The sequence below is a fragment of the Ambystoma mexicanum genome, chromosome 3q (assembly GCF_040938575.1).
Source record: "Ambystoma mexicanum isolate Mex_15411 chromosome 3q, UKY_AmexF1_1, whole genome shotgun sequence".
NCBI classification, from domain to species: Eukaryota; Metazoa; Chordata; class Amphibia; order Caudata; family Ambystomatidae; genus Ambystoma; species Ambystoma mexicanum.
This window is the reverse complement of record NC_090926.1, coordinates 1,015,945,936-1,015,961,872: the sequence shown is the minus strand read 5'-3', so window position 1 is coordinate 1,015,961,872 and position 15,937 is coordinate 1,015,945,936. Positions and strand designations below refer to the sequence as shown.

At 46.4% G+C, this 15,937-nt stretch overlaps 1 protein-coding gene across 3 annotated transcripts in view; it reads left to right on the top strand.

The window, feature by feature from the left end:
- The window catches only part of RNF213 (ring finger protein 213), a 3,248,263-nt gene that overhangs the window by 2,557,154 nt on the left and 675,172 nt on the right, over positions 1-15,937 (top strand). For all 3 annotated transcript variants that reach the window (XM_069655189.1, XM_069655190.1, XM_069655188.1), the window contains 3 exons: positions 5,166-5,353; positions 5,491-5,613; positions 10,123-10,233. In XM_069655189.1, coding sequence (XP_069511290.1) covers positions 5,166-5,353; positions 5,491-5,613; positions 10,123-10,233 — 422 coding nt within the window. The remainder of the gene's footprint in view (positions 1-5,165; positions 5,354-5,490; positions 5,614-10,122; positions 10,234-15,937) is intronic.

Genomic DNA, 15,937 nt, shown 5'->3' with positions numbered 1-15,937 from the left:
GGCCCTGGTCTTCTTTTTTCACCATTTCTTTTTGGAAAGGCCCTTCTAGAGTTTCTCTGCGCGCCGAACTAGGTTTGGTCCCTTTGTTCCTTCGCCTTTGGTGGGCTTCAGGACTGAAGACCGCCTCTGGCGCCCGAGTGTCTGGGGTGGGCAGAAAGGGAGGAAGGTGCCCGAAACTCCTTGTGCTTAGTCTCCTAGGAGATCAAAATGCACTCTGGTGTGATTGGCTGGCTGAATGTCCGGCAAGGACAGCCATCCTGCTGTGGGAGTGACAGCTAAACTGGAATGAATGGGAGAGAACTGGATAAAAGGCGAGTCTCTTGGCTTCGAAGGCAGAGTCGACCACTGGAACGAAAGAACCGAAGACGAGCTGGAAGAGGATGGCTGTTGCAACTCCTGGACCGTTGGTTAGCCCGGTGAAGCCCTGCTGCAGGTCCGAATCGCCAAGTTCATCTCGACTAAGAAGCCCTTCAAGGACAACTTCTTCCTTTGAGTTGGTGGGACCAATCAACTCGACACTAAGCCACCTGGATACCATTCTCGGAGCTGGTTGTATTTTCCTCAGAGTGCTGCAGGAAACCGAATAACCAGGGAGAGGGACACCAGTTTGTGTGCTTGACTACAGCTACAGGAATTGAAGATTTGCCAATTGCCAGCTTTTTGACCAGTCTCAATGCAGTGCAGGAGTCCCCGACGTCCTCACCTCTTGTCCCCATGACTGAGGCCTCAGGAACAGCAAGATCTGCAGCAACTGACAGGAACAGAAGTCTTCAGCTGCATCTTTTTCTTCATTGTAGGGTACTGTGAAAACCGACCGAGAGAACTTACCTCTCACTGCGAAAGTGCTTGAAACTTTTCCAACTTGCAGGCCTAATCAGCTTGTGAGCCAACATATGATTTGTTCTTTTACAAACTACATCTGAGAACTTTGGCAAAGACGAACTGCTTTATCCTATACAAGACTTTAGCCCATGGACTTTGGCCTAACCTATTGCATTGAATGAACTCCTCAGGTGAACTCAAATCATTTGCACTATCTAAGAGTAATTGGGATCTTCTTTTTATTAACCTATGCAGTCTTGCTCCTACTTCAAAGTACTCTGCCATTTTGCTCCTCCTTCAAAGTAGTTTAAATGCCTCAGAAACGTACAGTGTAAAGTACTGAAGTATATTTGTGTATGATATATATTGCCTCCTTCTAGTGAATGTTTTATAACTGACTGTGAAATAAATTAATAAGTATTTTACCAAGAAACCTTGAGTGTAAAGGTCTATTTGACTACATGTGATTGTAGACCTCTGTGTAACATCATTACAGCTCACATTCCCCTCTTGAGATAACTTGAGATAAGCCTGGCTGCTCAGCAACGCTACCAAAACTTTTGTAGTACAGACATATACCAAAGCTTTGTTTTGCTTACACCTGTAGTCCTAGTTGTGTGTAGTGGTCCCCAACGGTACTGGATACAAACTTCACCTAAAAGTACCCATATCTCCACTCTTTAAACGTTTGAAGAATGTTTGAATTGTTTTAGAACTATTGGCGTTCGCAACACTCGTTACCGAAAGCCCTCCATAAGGTAGAAAAAGGTTTTACTCACCAGTGAACGTAATCATCTGGCTTCTGGAACCATTTTCACGCCCCCAGGACCCTCCTAACCCATTCCTAACTTCATAAACTCTTGAACACTTCTTGAATTTTAGCGCACAAGGCTTTAATCAATTTAGGGTTGAATTTAAGTTAGGGTTGTAATTCCTGTGTATTGCCAGTGCTAAATCTAATTCGTTACCTTCCCTTTCAGGTATTGTTGGGGGCGGGGGGTTGAATTGATTATTCTGCACTGACAACTTTGCTCATGCTATTGGACCTCTCCGCAGCCTTCGACCTGGTTGATCACAGCTTACTGGTGTCAAGGCTCAGAGAGGTCGCCAACTGCTCTGCGATTGCATCCAAATGGATTGCTTCCTTTCTGGGTCCCATAATGTTAAGGGTTTGCGTTGGTGATAATCAATATTCTCTCTCTCAGACCTGCAGAGTTCCTCAGGGCTCGTGTCTGTCGCTGCTGCTCTTCAATCTTTACATCTGGTCCCTTCTTGACCTCCTGAACAAACTAGGAGTGCAATATACAAATGACGCCGATGACACTCAGGTTGTTATACAGTTGAGTGGCTCATATAGCAGTGACACGGAAAAAAATATACAAAGCCATACAAGATTGGATGGCCTGCAATTCTCTTGCCCTGAACGATAAAAAGACCAAACTCCTTATCGTGGCATCTAAAAACACTCGGGCGAATCTTGATTCCAACTATGACACTTTCCACATAGCCAACAATACCATTATCGTTCAAAAGCAAGTTAAGACATTAGGAGTAGTTCTTGATGAAGAACTCTCCATGAAATCTCATGTTTCCAGCATTAAATCCAGCTGTGGTCTCATAAACAAGAGAATAAGATACATTCGACCATTCATCTCAGAGGAGAACTGTGCTCTTTTGTCCACTGCCCTGGTTAATTCAAGACTGTACTATTGTAACAGTCTCTTGGCGGGCACCTCAGCCTCTAATATCCAATCTCTACAAGTGGCGCAGAATAATGCAGTGCGTAACATTTTCAATCAGTCTCGTTGTACACATATTTCTACCTTTAGGAAAAAACTCCTCCGCATAACACATAAGATGCTTACCACGACTCACAAATGCCTCAGTCTAAGCAGCCCCATCTATCTGTCATCCCGCATTAGCACCAAATCCAATGTGAGGAACCCTCACTCTTCCACTGCGATCATTCTCAAACATCCTAAATTCAGGACAGCCAAATTTGGAGGTACTACCCTTGATGCTCAGGGTCCCCTTCTTTGGAACACACTTCCAGCTAGGATACGGCAGATCCAAAGCTATACTGTGTTCAAACGTGCTGTAAAGACTCACTTCTTCAACTTAGAATAATCCTCTGACTCTTCTATCCTTCTTTTTTATGCCTGTTGTGTTTGTCCTTGTTTTGTACTGTGTGCGCCCTGAGACCCATGGGCTTGTTGGCGCGTTACAAAAATTGAAATACATAAAATAAATAAACTGTGATTGTGTATATGTTCCATACTATTAGTGTTGTGTGATATTATTACCTGTTCTTAGTCATGTTCTTAGTGTGTTTATGGGCCTATAATAAATACTGTATTTTTGATACACCCTAGTTCAGGATGGCCTCCTGAACATCTGTCCAGAGTTAAGAAATCTATTATAACTGGTGCATGATAGTTTCCTACAGTGAGTCTTCCTTGTGTTACACAAGTGTAATCCTTGTGTATTTCACGGTGTGGACTCATTGTGAACCCCTGACCCCACTCACCTCTCCTGATACTGATTGGTTTGGCTAAACTCCCAGTAGTTGCTCCATGTTCACTCGAACTAGGATGGCCTCCTAGTTCAGGATGGCCTCCTGAACATCTGTCCAGAGTTAAGAAATCTATTATAACTGGTGCATGATAGTTTCTTACTGGTCCTCTGGCATCCCTTGGTTGTCTTGTTCTTTGGATGTCTTCTGGTCCAGTGGTCGACCAGTGGTCGACCTGGTTCCTGGGTCCAGCTTGTCTCCTTATATCCGAAAAGGGGCAGCTGGGGGAGGCCCCATCCCTCCTATAGGGACACATTACAACATTCAAACCTGGAGGTGGCTGTCCAATTGGGGACACCCAGCCTCCCGGAATCTGCCAAGCAACAGCCAAGTCTCCTGGAGGAATGTGATTTGGGGGACGACTGCTCCCCCCCACTTCCTGCCAGCACGCACACAAATGAGAGCCTTTGCAACTTCTTGCAAGAAGCCCACGAAGGTGCATAAAAAAGCCTTTCCCCATATGGAAAGGAAGGAGGACAGTTTACAAAGGACAGGGCATCTTGGACAGGACTTAAAACAAAAAGGGGAGCCATGTTGAGCATATGTTCCTCTTGTGCATTTTTGCAGCTGCAGCAACCGTTGGAGATGAACTCAAAGAATAGATCCAAAGTAACGACTGCCACCAGCATGTTTAGAGGAAGCCTGGAAAGTAGTAAAAGTGCTATTTAGAACACAGGTAAGAGGATAAAGTGTCCACACAGCACTCAATGGAAGATGGCTTGTACTACAATTACGAAATGCACTGGTCACCGAAGGGTGGTGACCTCCTGTACTAGGGAGTCTTCGGGCTTGCCAGTGTACCAAAACTGACTTTGTGATAGGGACCCTAGGGGTCCCTGGCAGCACACCACATAAGGTTTGAGTTGCTCACATAGGAAAACATGGAGCCAAAGACTAAAGGGGGTGGGGTCTTCCGTGAAGTGGAACCTTGTAAAAACGGTCCAGTGATCCCAAAAGAAAAGTCTATGGAGGAGGTGGGGAAGAGAAAAAGGTATCCCTTACCTCGGAAGTCAAAATAAAATCCCAGAGAGTCCAACAGTCGTGCTGGGATGCTCAGGACAGAGCGGGTAAGATTTACTAAAGAAAATCTTCCTAACCAGGTAGTGAACCTACAATTTAATTTAGGAGTTGGATTTGTCATTATTTTATTTACTGTTTTTATAGTACTCTAGGTGTACTTCTACTGTGTTTTGTTGACTAAATTGCTCATACAACCAGTGGCGGTTTGCATCTATTTAACATAATAAATGTGTATATTTTTAAGTTTTCCAGTGTGGTGGTCTTTTATAAATAAGTATGTTGACTAATTATACCTTTTTGTCTCAGCCTACTTCCCCTCTCTGAAGTTAAGCCTTGTTTCAAGATAGGTTTGGCTTCAATTCTGGGCTGGGTGCTTTGCCGTTTCTAATTTAGTTGTTGCACTGCCCTCACCAGAGGCCTGTGCAAGAACCACTTAACACAAGAGTATGTGATTCCGAACAGAAACATGGTCAAACCCTTACTGGCAGGTAACATTTGTCTTATATTCAGACTTATAGGAAAATGCATAGTCTGTACAGAAATTTTCCTTTGTAGGGCGTCAGCTCTTCATCAACTGCTCTGGCAAACAATTAGCTTTGTCACTTAGATGGGGAGAAAAAAAAACAGAGATGGGTGCAGCAGACTGGCATTGGAAAGCATTGTATTGCTTCCTGGCAAAAAGCATTGTCGACACAACATGCACTTTGACCAACAACTTAACCTTGTTTCTCTTTTTACTCTATGGATGTAGGAAACATTGGACGGAATCAAATAAACCTGGGAAGCCTTGAAAACTTCTGCAAAAAAGCAAACAATGACTGGTTTCGAGTTTACTTGGTTCGGAAGCTGACAAACCAATATGGGATGGAGTTTGTTCAAAAGCTCTTCAAAAACAGTCAATTTGGCTGGGTTTTCCCACCAGAGATCGTTGGTCAGCAGGTAACAAAGTACTATATGTATATATGCGTTTTTAAAAGCCTGTATTTTACAGAGACTAAGAAGAATCCATTTCATGTAAATGTCTTTATTTCCTAAGATATCTTTTCTTATCTAATATTTGCAATATTTTCTTGTAGAAGGATCAAATCTGCCAGATCGATCTGTTTCTTGTTTGTGGTGATGGGTACAGGATCCTGAGAGATGCTTTGGGCACCGCCATCATCGAGTGCAAAACTGAGGGCATTAAAGCCGCACAGACGGTACCTTTTGGGCTCATTCATCCCTTTGTTTGGATATGAGAGTATTCATCAATGCTTTCCCTACAAATGCATTCATTAATTACTTTTTCTTTAATTTTGTATTAGTGTATGTAGTTTATTACAAACCTTTCAATATTTCAATCCAAACCTTTACAAGCAAAAACAATTCTCCAGCATTGGATCGTTCATTGATTCATCTGCTGTGATTATTCCCCTGTCGTTAGGCTGGGAATCCTCAGTAACTTTAACTACGCGTCTTACTATGGAAAACTTTGACACTTCAGTGTCCTATCAACGTCCTTTTTGAGTGCTTTAGGCCCCACCAATAGGACGTCTGGAATAAATAGCCCCGCCCCCGTGGCTTCCCTTCAGATTTCAAACTGTTGGGATCACCTTGTGTGTGTTCGTGTTTTTGCACGTGCGTTTTGTTCGAGGGCTAGGATGTCGTCTGTAGCCCAAAAGAAGTATCTTTTACGGCCGTGTGCTACCTGCAGCATGAAGGTGTACGAAGGGGATGGTCACATGGACTGTCTTTACTGTCTTTACCCTCATCACTCGGCGCATGCCTGCAAGATATGTCAGGGGTTTTCACAGAAGACCTTGAAGGACTGTAATCGACGGCTCATATTTTGGCTTAATGAAGGCACGTACCCGGCTTCTGAGGTGGGTTTGGCCCGGGGGAGTCAGTCTTCCAGAATGGCAGAGAAATCTGCGGTACATCGCCGAATGGCGTCAGCAGAACCCCCTGCTAAGAAGCATTGGGCCGCGGTGCCTGCGTCAGTGGTGGGGAGTGGCAGCAAGTCTTCATCGAGGTTGCATCAGTCGAAGGGGGCGAGTGGCTCTTCGTTGTCCAAGCATGGTCGGCCAGACAAGTTCAAGGGGTCTGGTAGTAGGCCTGAGAAGTCTACGGTGTTGGAGAAGGACCTGGCGAAGCTGAGGGAGTCTTCGTTGAAGCACTCGTCATCCAGGGACCATTACAAGTCTTCATCCAGCCGGGAGTCTTTGAAGCATCATTCCGGTTCTTCCAAGAAATCCGGGTCTCCGGTGAGATCGAGGCCAGGGGCCGAGGTTCCGCTGACGAGCTAGTCGACGGTAGTTCCGTCATCAACGGTAGTACTGCAGTCGATGGTGGTGTCATCGGCGCTGTCCAACACTTTGACGGATAGTGGTCCGCTGCTGTTGTCGTTGTCACAGGTGAAATCGGAAGGGTTGTTGACGACGGTTGCGGAGCAGGGCCAAGGGTTGTACTCCCGGTCGTGAAAAAGCCCAATGGCAAGTGGATGCCTATTCTGGATCTTGGGCCTTGAACAGGAATCTGCAACGCCTGAAGTTCAAGATGCTCACCCTTGAAGATGTCATCTGGTCGGTGCAGCTGGGCGAGTTCTTGGCGTCGTTGGATTTGCAGGACACATATTTTCACATCCCTATGTGGCAGAAGCACCGCAGGTTCCTGCATTTTGTGGTCGGAGAGGAACACTATCAGTTTCGGGTCCTCCCGCTTAGCCTGAAGTCGTCCCCCAAAACGTTCACAAAGTGCCTGGCTCCTGTGGCGGCCTTCCTCCGGCGGGAAGGTCATCATGTGTACCCCTACCTGGACGATTGGTTGGTGAGGGGTTTGTCGCAGGAAAGGGCATAAGAGTCTCTACTGGCGACCATGCAGCTTTTGCAACGGCTGGGATTCGCTGTCAACTTCATAAAATAGTATTTGACGCCGTCCACAGAGTTGGTGTTTCTCGGGGCGCAGTTTCTTACCCGGCAAAATCTGGGAGTCCTTCCAGCGAGCGTGTGGCAAAATTGCGGGCCAAGGCAGGCAAGTGGAAAGGGGGCACGGTTGTCTCGGTCCGAGGTTACATGTCGCTGTTGGGGGCCATGGCATCATGTAGCATCGTGTATCCTTCTTCTTCCCGATTGCCGCCTGTTCATGAGGCTGGTGCAGGAGTTCCTCGCAGACAGATGGTCGCAGAGTCAGGGATTATGGTCTGTCAAGTTACCAGTCGCCAGCAGAGGGGCTCATCCCAAGTCATTGGGTGACGCATTCTCGTGGACGGGTCTGTTTGCATATGCGTTTCCCCCCTTCCCGCTCATTCGGCGGACCATCCAGTGGATTCGGAAGTACCAGTGCCGGGTGATTCTGGTGGCCCCGTTCTGGCCCAGGCAGACGTGGTTTTCATATCTCCTTCATCTGGCGTTGGAGGAGCCGGTTCGGTTGGGAGCAGATCCGAATCGCCTGTCTCAGGACGACGGCAGAGTGTGGCATCACGAACCAACGTCCATCAGCCTGGCGTTTGACTCCTGACCACTCAGAGGTCGGTCATCTAGGAATACCCAGAGTGTCGACGGATTTTGGAGGCAGCGAGGGCGCCTTCCACGAATGTCTTGTATGGTCATAAATGGATGAGATTCTGTGAATGGTGTAAGGGTCGTCCTGGGGCTGAGCCTTTGGACGTTTCTCCGGCGCGGGTTCTCCCGTACCTGTTGCATCTGGCGGAAGGGGGCCTGGCGCATCCATTAAGGTGCATTTGACAGCGATTTCTCGGTTCACGAGAAAGCGCCATGCTGCTCCTCTGTTTAGTGATCGCTTGGTGAAACATTTTCTGAAGGGGTTGTTTCGGACATTTCCTCTGGTGAAGAAGTTTGCACCGGTGTGGAACCTTAATGTAGTCCTTTCGGCTTTGATGAAACCTCCTTTTGAACCCATGTCGATGGCTCCCTTGAAGGTCTCCTAGTGGCGCTTACCTCGACCAGGCGGGTGTCAGAATTTACAAGCACTGGTCATTGACTCGCCTTACTTAAGGTTTATGAATTACAAGGTTCTCCTGGCCACTAACCCGCACTTTATCCCGTAAAGTGCCGTCAGCATTTCACAAACTTGCCTCTATTGCTTTACACTCGTTCTTTGCTAATGCATCCACGCCAGCGGAAAAGACCCTGCATTCTTTGGACGTTAAGAGGGCCCTAAAGTTTTATCTGAATCGCACACAGGACTTCAGGAAGTCAAAGCAGCTATTTGTGGTGTTTGGGCCGTCCAACAAGGGGCAGGCCTTCTCCAAGCAAGGACTTTCCGCTGAGTTTCCTCTACGATTTCGTTTTGTCATACTAAAGCTGGCAAGCCTTTTAGGGGTGCCTCGAAGGCTCATTCTATGCGGTCCATGGCGTCGTCAGCGGTGTTGTGGTCTGGGATACCGCTGGTAGACATTTGCCAGGCAGCCTCCTGGGCGGTGCCGCATACCTTGACCAGGCATTACTGTCTAGGCCAGCAATATGTGGAAGATGTGCAGGTGGGGCCTGCGGTCCTCCAATGCCTATTTCAATAAGTTAGGCCCCGCAGCTTCTGGGTTTTTTCTATTTGCTTTATCACTTGCTGGGTTTGTTGTCTTATGTATGTGATTAAATGCCGTTTGTTGGTTTGCCTGTAACACACCGCCACAAATTGGTCCTACTGCTATGTGATCTATTCACAGCATGTGAATCCATGAAAGATCCAATGCTGGATAAGGGAGTAGTTTCTTATCTGTAACTCTATTTCTCCAGCGTTGGTATCTTTCATGGATTCACATGCGCCCACCAGCCGCCCCTGCAGGCAACCCTGGGTTCGGGTTCCCTCTACTTTGGAGTTTAAAATCTGAAGGGAAGCCGCAGGGGCGGGACTATTTATACTAGACGTCCTATGGGTGGGGCCTAAAGCACCCAAAAAGGATGTTGATTGGACACTGAAGTCTCGAAGTTTTCCATAGGAAAATGCTAAGTTAAAGTTACTGAGGTGTCCCAGCCTGATGACGGAGAAATATTCACAGCATGTGAATCCATTAGAGGTAACAACGCTGGAGAAATTGAGTTACAGGTAAGAAACTACTCCCTTCTCCATTCCCTCCATTACAGATGCCAATCCCTGTTCCCATACTGCTAATTACTTGCTTATCACTCTTTGTTTTACTCTACCCTGTAAGCACTTCAACTGGAATATTCGGTCTGTTAGGACTCTAGTAGGACACTTGTACAAAACTATATTTCTGATTAGAAATATGAGAAGTTGAAAACTTCAGCGAACAAGTCATAGATATATGAGGCCATCAATAAAAAGCCCTATAAACAACAGTGAGCAAGCAGAGGTCCTAGAGACTTAATAAAACACAGGTCGTTTGCTTTGACTGTGCCTAAGGATCTTTATCATCTGTTTATACAAAGTGTTATTGTGAAGAAATATGGGGATCATTGTTAATGGGGCCTTTACCTATTTGATGTTTGAGAAAGAATTTTGCACCGAGCAGTCTCTGATAGACATCTGTAATGATAGTGAGTTTTTTTGCAAGAATAGAGCAGTAGCTCACCTCTGCGACTGAAGTCAAATCTTAAGACTCCATCCCTCAAGACTCCCACTCACGAGGCATGCTGTTACTACTCACTTTGTTCTTGTTTGTGTGTTGCATTATGGCTTAAGTACCACTTTAATTACATATTCTATAGGCAAAGGACTCTCACCAAAACTCACCCTCTTTCCTTTCCTCACAGGAATGCAGAACATCTAAGAGGGAGCAGAGTGTGCACCTGATTTTAGCTGTTTTCAGAGAATTGACTCTTTTGTATGGATCCCAGAACAACAGTCTGCATCCCAAACCTGCTGTAAGTTTTCCTTGCTTGTCCATCTTGGTGGCTCATCTTAAAAGTAATTGATTTACCATAGAAAGTCAGCTGGCTTTCCCAACTGCAGCTCTGCACTTGGGAGCGGGAGCTGGGTTGTTGCGAGGCAATGTTAGCCGTGGCTTTCTCCAGAGGGCAGTGGATTTTTGTACCAACGCACACAGGTGACAAATAGACTACAGAATCAATATGGTATTTCCAGTCCGGTTTCACAAAGAAAAGTACTGTTTTTTTAAATGTGAAAATTGCACCAGAACACCCCAAATACCGTTTTGTGCTTCGAGTTAGGCTGTGAGGTAATTGACAGGATTTTTTTTCTAAACATTTGTTTTGGTGGCTCAAGCTCTGGAGTACGATTACTGCAGTATGCATGGTCCTAGCTCCCTTCCCTGGTTTAGGCATGTATCTGCAGCTTTTATTTGTCTGAAGCTTGATCATCTTTATACTAATCACACCACTATTGATGTGAAAACCAAACGTTTGATAAGGGATCTATAGCATTGTAACATTTTAGACATGATTATTGGCCATTGCTTGGCTCTGAGACATGGCTCCTCTTATCTTGCTGCAAATTATTTAGGATCATGGAGTTATCTCACCCTAGTAGCCCCAGGCCTGGGGAGGGTGCTAATCACCAAATTTAGATTCGGCATCCTGCCCGTGGCATCCTTTAGTGAAACTACCTGCACCCAAGTACCCTTCCTAATCTCTTTAAATCAAATTTCAAATTCAATGATCAGTCTGACACTCTTGTGCTTAGCAATGAAGATTTTATGACTTCCTCTACAGCCAACACGTGTTTCAGCCACCTCTAGGCCTTCCGCTGTATCAAACACATATCAACCATAATAGACATTTTCCAAATCATCACATCACCAGATATTCCCCAATTATCAAAATTCCAAATAAAAAGCACAGGTGCATTTTCATATCATCATGTACCAGTATTGCCATATAGTACACAAATAACAAATATATATAATTTGTGGGAATTTAATCACTTTTACCAAGCCATTTTTTGATCGCGGTGGGCTCCCGCTGAGTCCCCTCATCTGCCATACTTGTGAACGGGTGCCCCCGCTACATTACGCTGTGTGCGGCTGACGAGAAGGAGCATCGGAGCACTGGAGGGTTGAGGATCCGGCTAGCCAGCGCACAGACAGTGCCATGCATTTAGTTATGGTGGACCCGTTGCACACCTGGGTTACACCGGAGCACTTTTTGAGGCTAATATTTGTGAAGTGAGTCGACAGAGTTGAGTGGTGATTGTATTCATTGTTAACTGACTCCTTCATTGGACACTTGAGAAGCAGGGTGTGTGCTGGGCACTGGGAGCCATCTGCACCTCTTGGAGCGCTGTCCCTTTCCCCTTTGTTTTCCCTTTTTTTTGGATTGCAATAATTGTTGAACCATATATTGAATGACCCACTACTCATTTGCAGGGGCATCAGGAATGACTTCTGCCTTCTTCTGCCACATACAGAGTCTCTGGATATCTCCTGACCTGCTGGCCCTCTTGGGGGTGCCCTACCACTCTGCCCTTCAGGGTAGGAACCATTTGGGGTTGTAGGACCCACTTAACCAAATTTAATTTGCCTCTGCTGGGAGATGTATGTATGGGACTGTTCTCTGGTTGGCCTGTGAATGCTGCGGCAGCGGGGCAGAACTTGCCCCCTGATACAACAACTTACTCAGAGCTGGCACCCTGCAAACAAGTGTGAAGTGCTCCTCTGCACTACCACTGGGACCCTGGCACTTCCTGCTGCTCCCTGGTGATAGAGCTGCCAACATTTCCCTCATGGGTTGTTGTTACTTGGAATTGCTAAAGGCGTGATGCTGTGCCCTTCCACTATGGGGGCTGCTGGAGCACAATTGAGGCTGAAATGACTAAAGGAGCTGGAATGAAGCAGAGCTCCATCAATATGTTTACCAAAACTGCCCCAAAGGCTCTGGTCGCCTCGGGCGACGCTGTGCCTGTGATTGACACTGCGGAACCGAGTGAACCTACTGAACTGCAGCAAATAATGGCCTGTATGCAGGAGGGTTTTTCAGCCGTTCACATTAAAGTAGATTACATCATTAGCATGATTGGATGCATCATGGCGAAGCTGGAAAAGACGGATTTGCAGCTTACAGTGGCGGATAATAGAGTTGGGGTGGTGGAGGATGATGTTTCCCAGCTGAAGACCGATGTAGCTGTCCTCACTAAACAAGTCCAAGCTGTCGCCAGGAAGAATGACAAACTGGGTCAAGGCGAAACAATATTAGGATCATTGGAGTTCTTGACAACCTTGAAGGCACTATGGAAGACTCTGTGGAGCATACTTTTCCTTCCCTTCTAAACAAGCCTAAACTGTCGTCACAGTTCACGATTGAGCACGCCCACTGATCACTGGCATCTAAGCCCCAAGCGCCACCTCGCCAGATTATCGGACGCCCGCTAAACTATTGCGACAGGGATTCGATCCTTTGGGCCGCCAGAGGGAAGGAAGAACTGCACTTGGGCTCCAGTAAACTGCATATCTACCTGGACGTCTCTGTGGCTGTACAGCGGGAGAGGAGAAGCTTCTTGGCAGTGAAGAAAATACTCAGGGAATTAGGCACAAAATATGCAATGTTATATCCTCCTAAGCTCCATATAGAAAGCAGCGGCAAAACATACCTTTTTGCGATTCGTGAAGAAGACATGAAGTTCCTTGATGGGTGCTCCACCGCAGCATGAATCTGATTGAACTGTTCTTTATTTTGACCATGTCTTTAATTTGGTTACCAGTGCTTCTATATTCCGTGCCTTGCTGCCATCTGGTCTTGAGGGACCCTACTTGATAAATATCACTATACTCGACACATGCTGGGATTACCATGCCCCTTTCGTTTTTGTTATTGCTGGATACAGAAGAAATATTTCTGATAAATGTCATGTTCTTCCATAGCTGTTGCAGGGCCTGGGTCGATACCCGCGCGCCAAACCCCCCCCCCCCCCATGCAATGTTGCAGAGTTTGGTTGGGTGGTTATTCTGGGGGTACTTTCTTCGTGATTGGGGGAATAGGAGGGTGGTGGAGTTATACTGGGGATGCAAATGGCACTTGGTGACGACATAGCAGTTCTATGGCGCTATGGACGATGCAGGGGAAGGCAGCTGGTGTTACGCCCCACTGGGGGCAGTTCACGGTTTGGTGAGAATATGTACACTAAGAATAGATGGTTGGTGAACTTACGTGTATGAGTTGGAACGTGAGGGTGCTTGGGAAACCGGGGAAACGGCTGAAAGTTTTGCTCTATGTGGAGCGCCACTGCGTTAAAATGTTATTTTTACAGGAAACCCACGCTTTAGCTGCGGCTGTGAGGGGTTCGCTGAACGTTGGGGCAAGAACAGGTTTTACACCACGTAATCTACACAATCTGGGGGGGGCAATAATCTTGATCCATAATTCACTACCTTTCATGCACAAGAATGTCCTCTTAGACCCATTGGGGCGATACGTCTTGGTTTATGGAGTACTGGCAGGGCAAGAAGTGGTCTTACTGGACATCTACAGTCCCGATGTAGACGATACAGCCTTTTACGCTGGACTTGCTGATATGCTGACTTTGTATCTTTTAGTGCCCATATTCTGGGGGGGGGGAATTTTAACATTTTCTTAGCGGAGAATCGGGATAGATATGGCCGGTCCTTCCGGGTGTTGTCTAAGTCTTCTCTGGCAATATGAGCGAGAATGGCAGATTTAAGTTTGGATGTTTGGAGGGTTCTTAACCCGGGGAATAGCACTTACTCATACTCTGATCACTGTCCCGTCTTGGTCACCATTCGCCTGGGTGAGCTCCCTGGGGTCCGTACTAGGTGGAAATTTAAATCTCAGGAACTGACAGATGTGGCCTTTTAGACTAACCTCGCTGAGCATGTATGACTTTACTTTGAGACGAATGAGGGATCGGTCTCCTCGGTGGGTATCCTATAGGAGGCTTTTAAAGCTTACATTCAGTGTGTGTGTGTGTGTGTGTGTGTGTGTGTGTGTGTGTGTGTGTGTGTGTGTGTGTGTGTGTGTGTGTGTGTGTGTGTGTGTGTGTGTGTGTGTGTGTGTGTGTGTGTGTGTGTGTGTGTGTGTGTGTGTGTGTGTGTGTGTGTGTGTGTGTGTGTGTGTGTGTGTGTGTGTGTGTGTGTGTGTGTGTGTGTGTGTGTGTGTCTGTGTGTCTGTGTGTCTGTGTGTCTGTGTGTCTGTGTCTGTGTCTGTGTCTGTGACACCGACCACTTTCTCTGATAAATTCTGATGTAAAAATCTTTGCGAATATTCTAGCCTCTTAACCGTCTGCTTACATGCCCCATATTATACTCATCTGTGCGCTCAGGCTGTGGCGGCCACGCTAGATATACAGAATGCATTTGATTCCGTTTTGTTGCGCTTCATGTATGCTGTATTGGAGAAATCTGGTTTTGCCCCTGGTTTTATATTGTACGTGCGGTTCTCCAGCATGGGGTCTGGCATGGATTCACATGCTCATGAATATTCCCCGTCGTCAGGCTGGGAATCCTCGGTAAAGAAAAAATCATTTTGTTTAATTTCTGAACTGTCTTTCTCCTAATAACCAGTCACTGGTCTCTGGGTCATACTGCCCCCAGCCAATGACTGCCCTCTACCTAAGCCCCTCCTCTGGCAGCCATCTTTAGATTTTTACCGCACGTTCAAGTGTTGGGAGTCCTTGTGCTTACGTACTTTACTCTCGAGCTTTTACTGCTGTTAGGGAGAATTCTCATTCTATGGCTTATTTCCCTTACCTATAGAGTCCCCCAGCATCTTTGCTGGATTTGAAGGGTTTGTTTCTTTTCTCCTGCTAAGAGTGAGACTCTTTTTTCCCCCTCTTAGGCATTTTTGCTATGTGTGTTCTAGGCTATTTTTGTGTTTAATGTCTATGGGATTTTTCTCAACCCCATAGGAACCATCTTTATTCACATGTGTTACACAGCACCCTCCGTGCAGTGACACAGGGGTATCGTAGCAACCCCCAAACATAGACTCCATACCCTGGGACTGACTACTGTCTCCTAGTGCATGTAAAGTCCCAATTGACTTTACTAGTCAATTTTTATGAACTAAACCAGTACAAACCATATTCCTATGGAGGTACTGAAAAGGGTTAATAGTGTTTCCCCTATGTTCATTTTCGAGAGTACTGTACAGTCCCTCTATCTAAAATTTCTGGCTGGTGGCAGTGGTTACTACCGTAAATATTCAACCGCAAATATTTCCCTATGGGATTTTCCCATTGTTCGGGGCTACCACATTTTCTGACAGCCTCTAACATACCGCCGGTTTATTTTTATATTAACTTTACTCCGGTAGGTTTTATTTGCCAGAACTTTAATATCAATTCTCTCTCTATACTCCTAACCCAGGTCGGGGATCCTTTGTTCATCCTTTTGGCAGGCTTCTGCCAAGAAGCCCTCCTTTCGGCGCCACTGAGTCTGGGGTGGGTCCATTGTGTGGGAGGGGGAGTAGGACCCCTGGACAGGGTTGCCTCAGCAACCCATGTCGCACTCTATCCTGATAGGCATGACGGTCTCCCGCCAAGGATGACCACTCCACTGTGTGAGTGACAGCTAGGCTGTATGAATTGGGCTCTTTTTGCATAAAAGCAGGGTCCTGAGGACTAGAAGAGCAAGACGTCGCCACTGGAACTAAGAAGCCG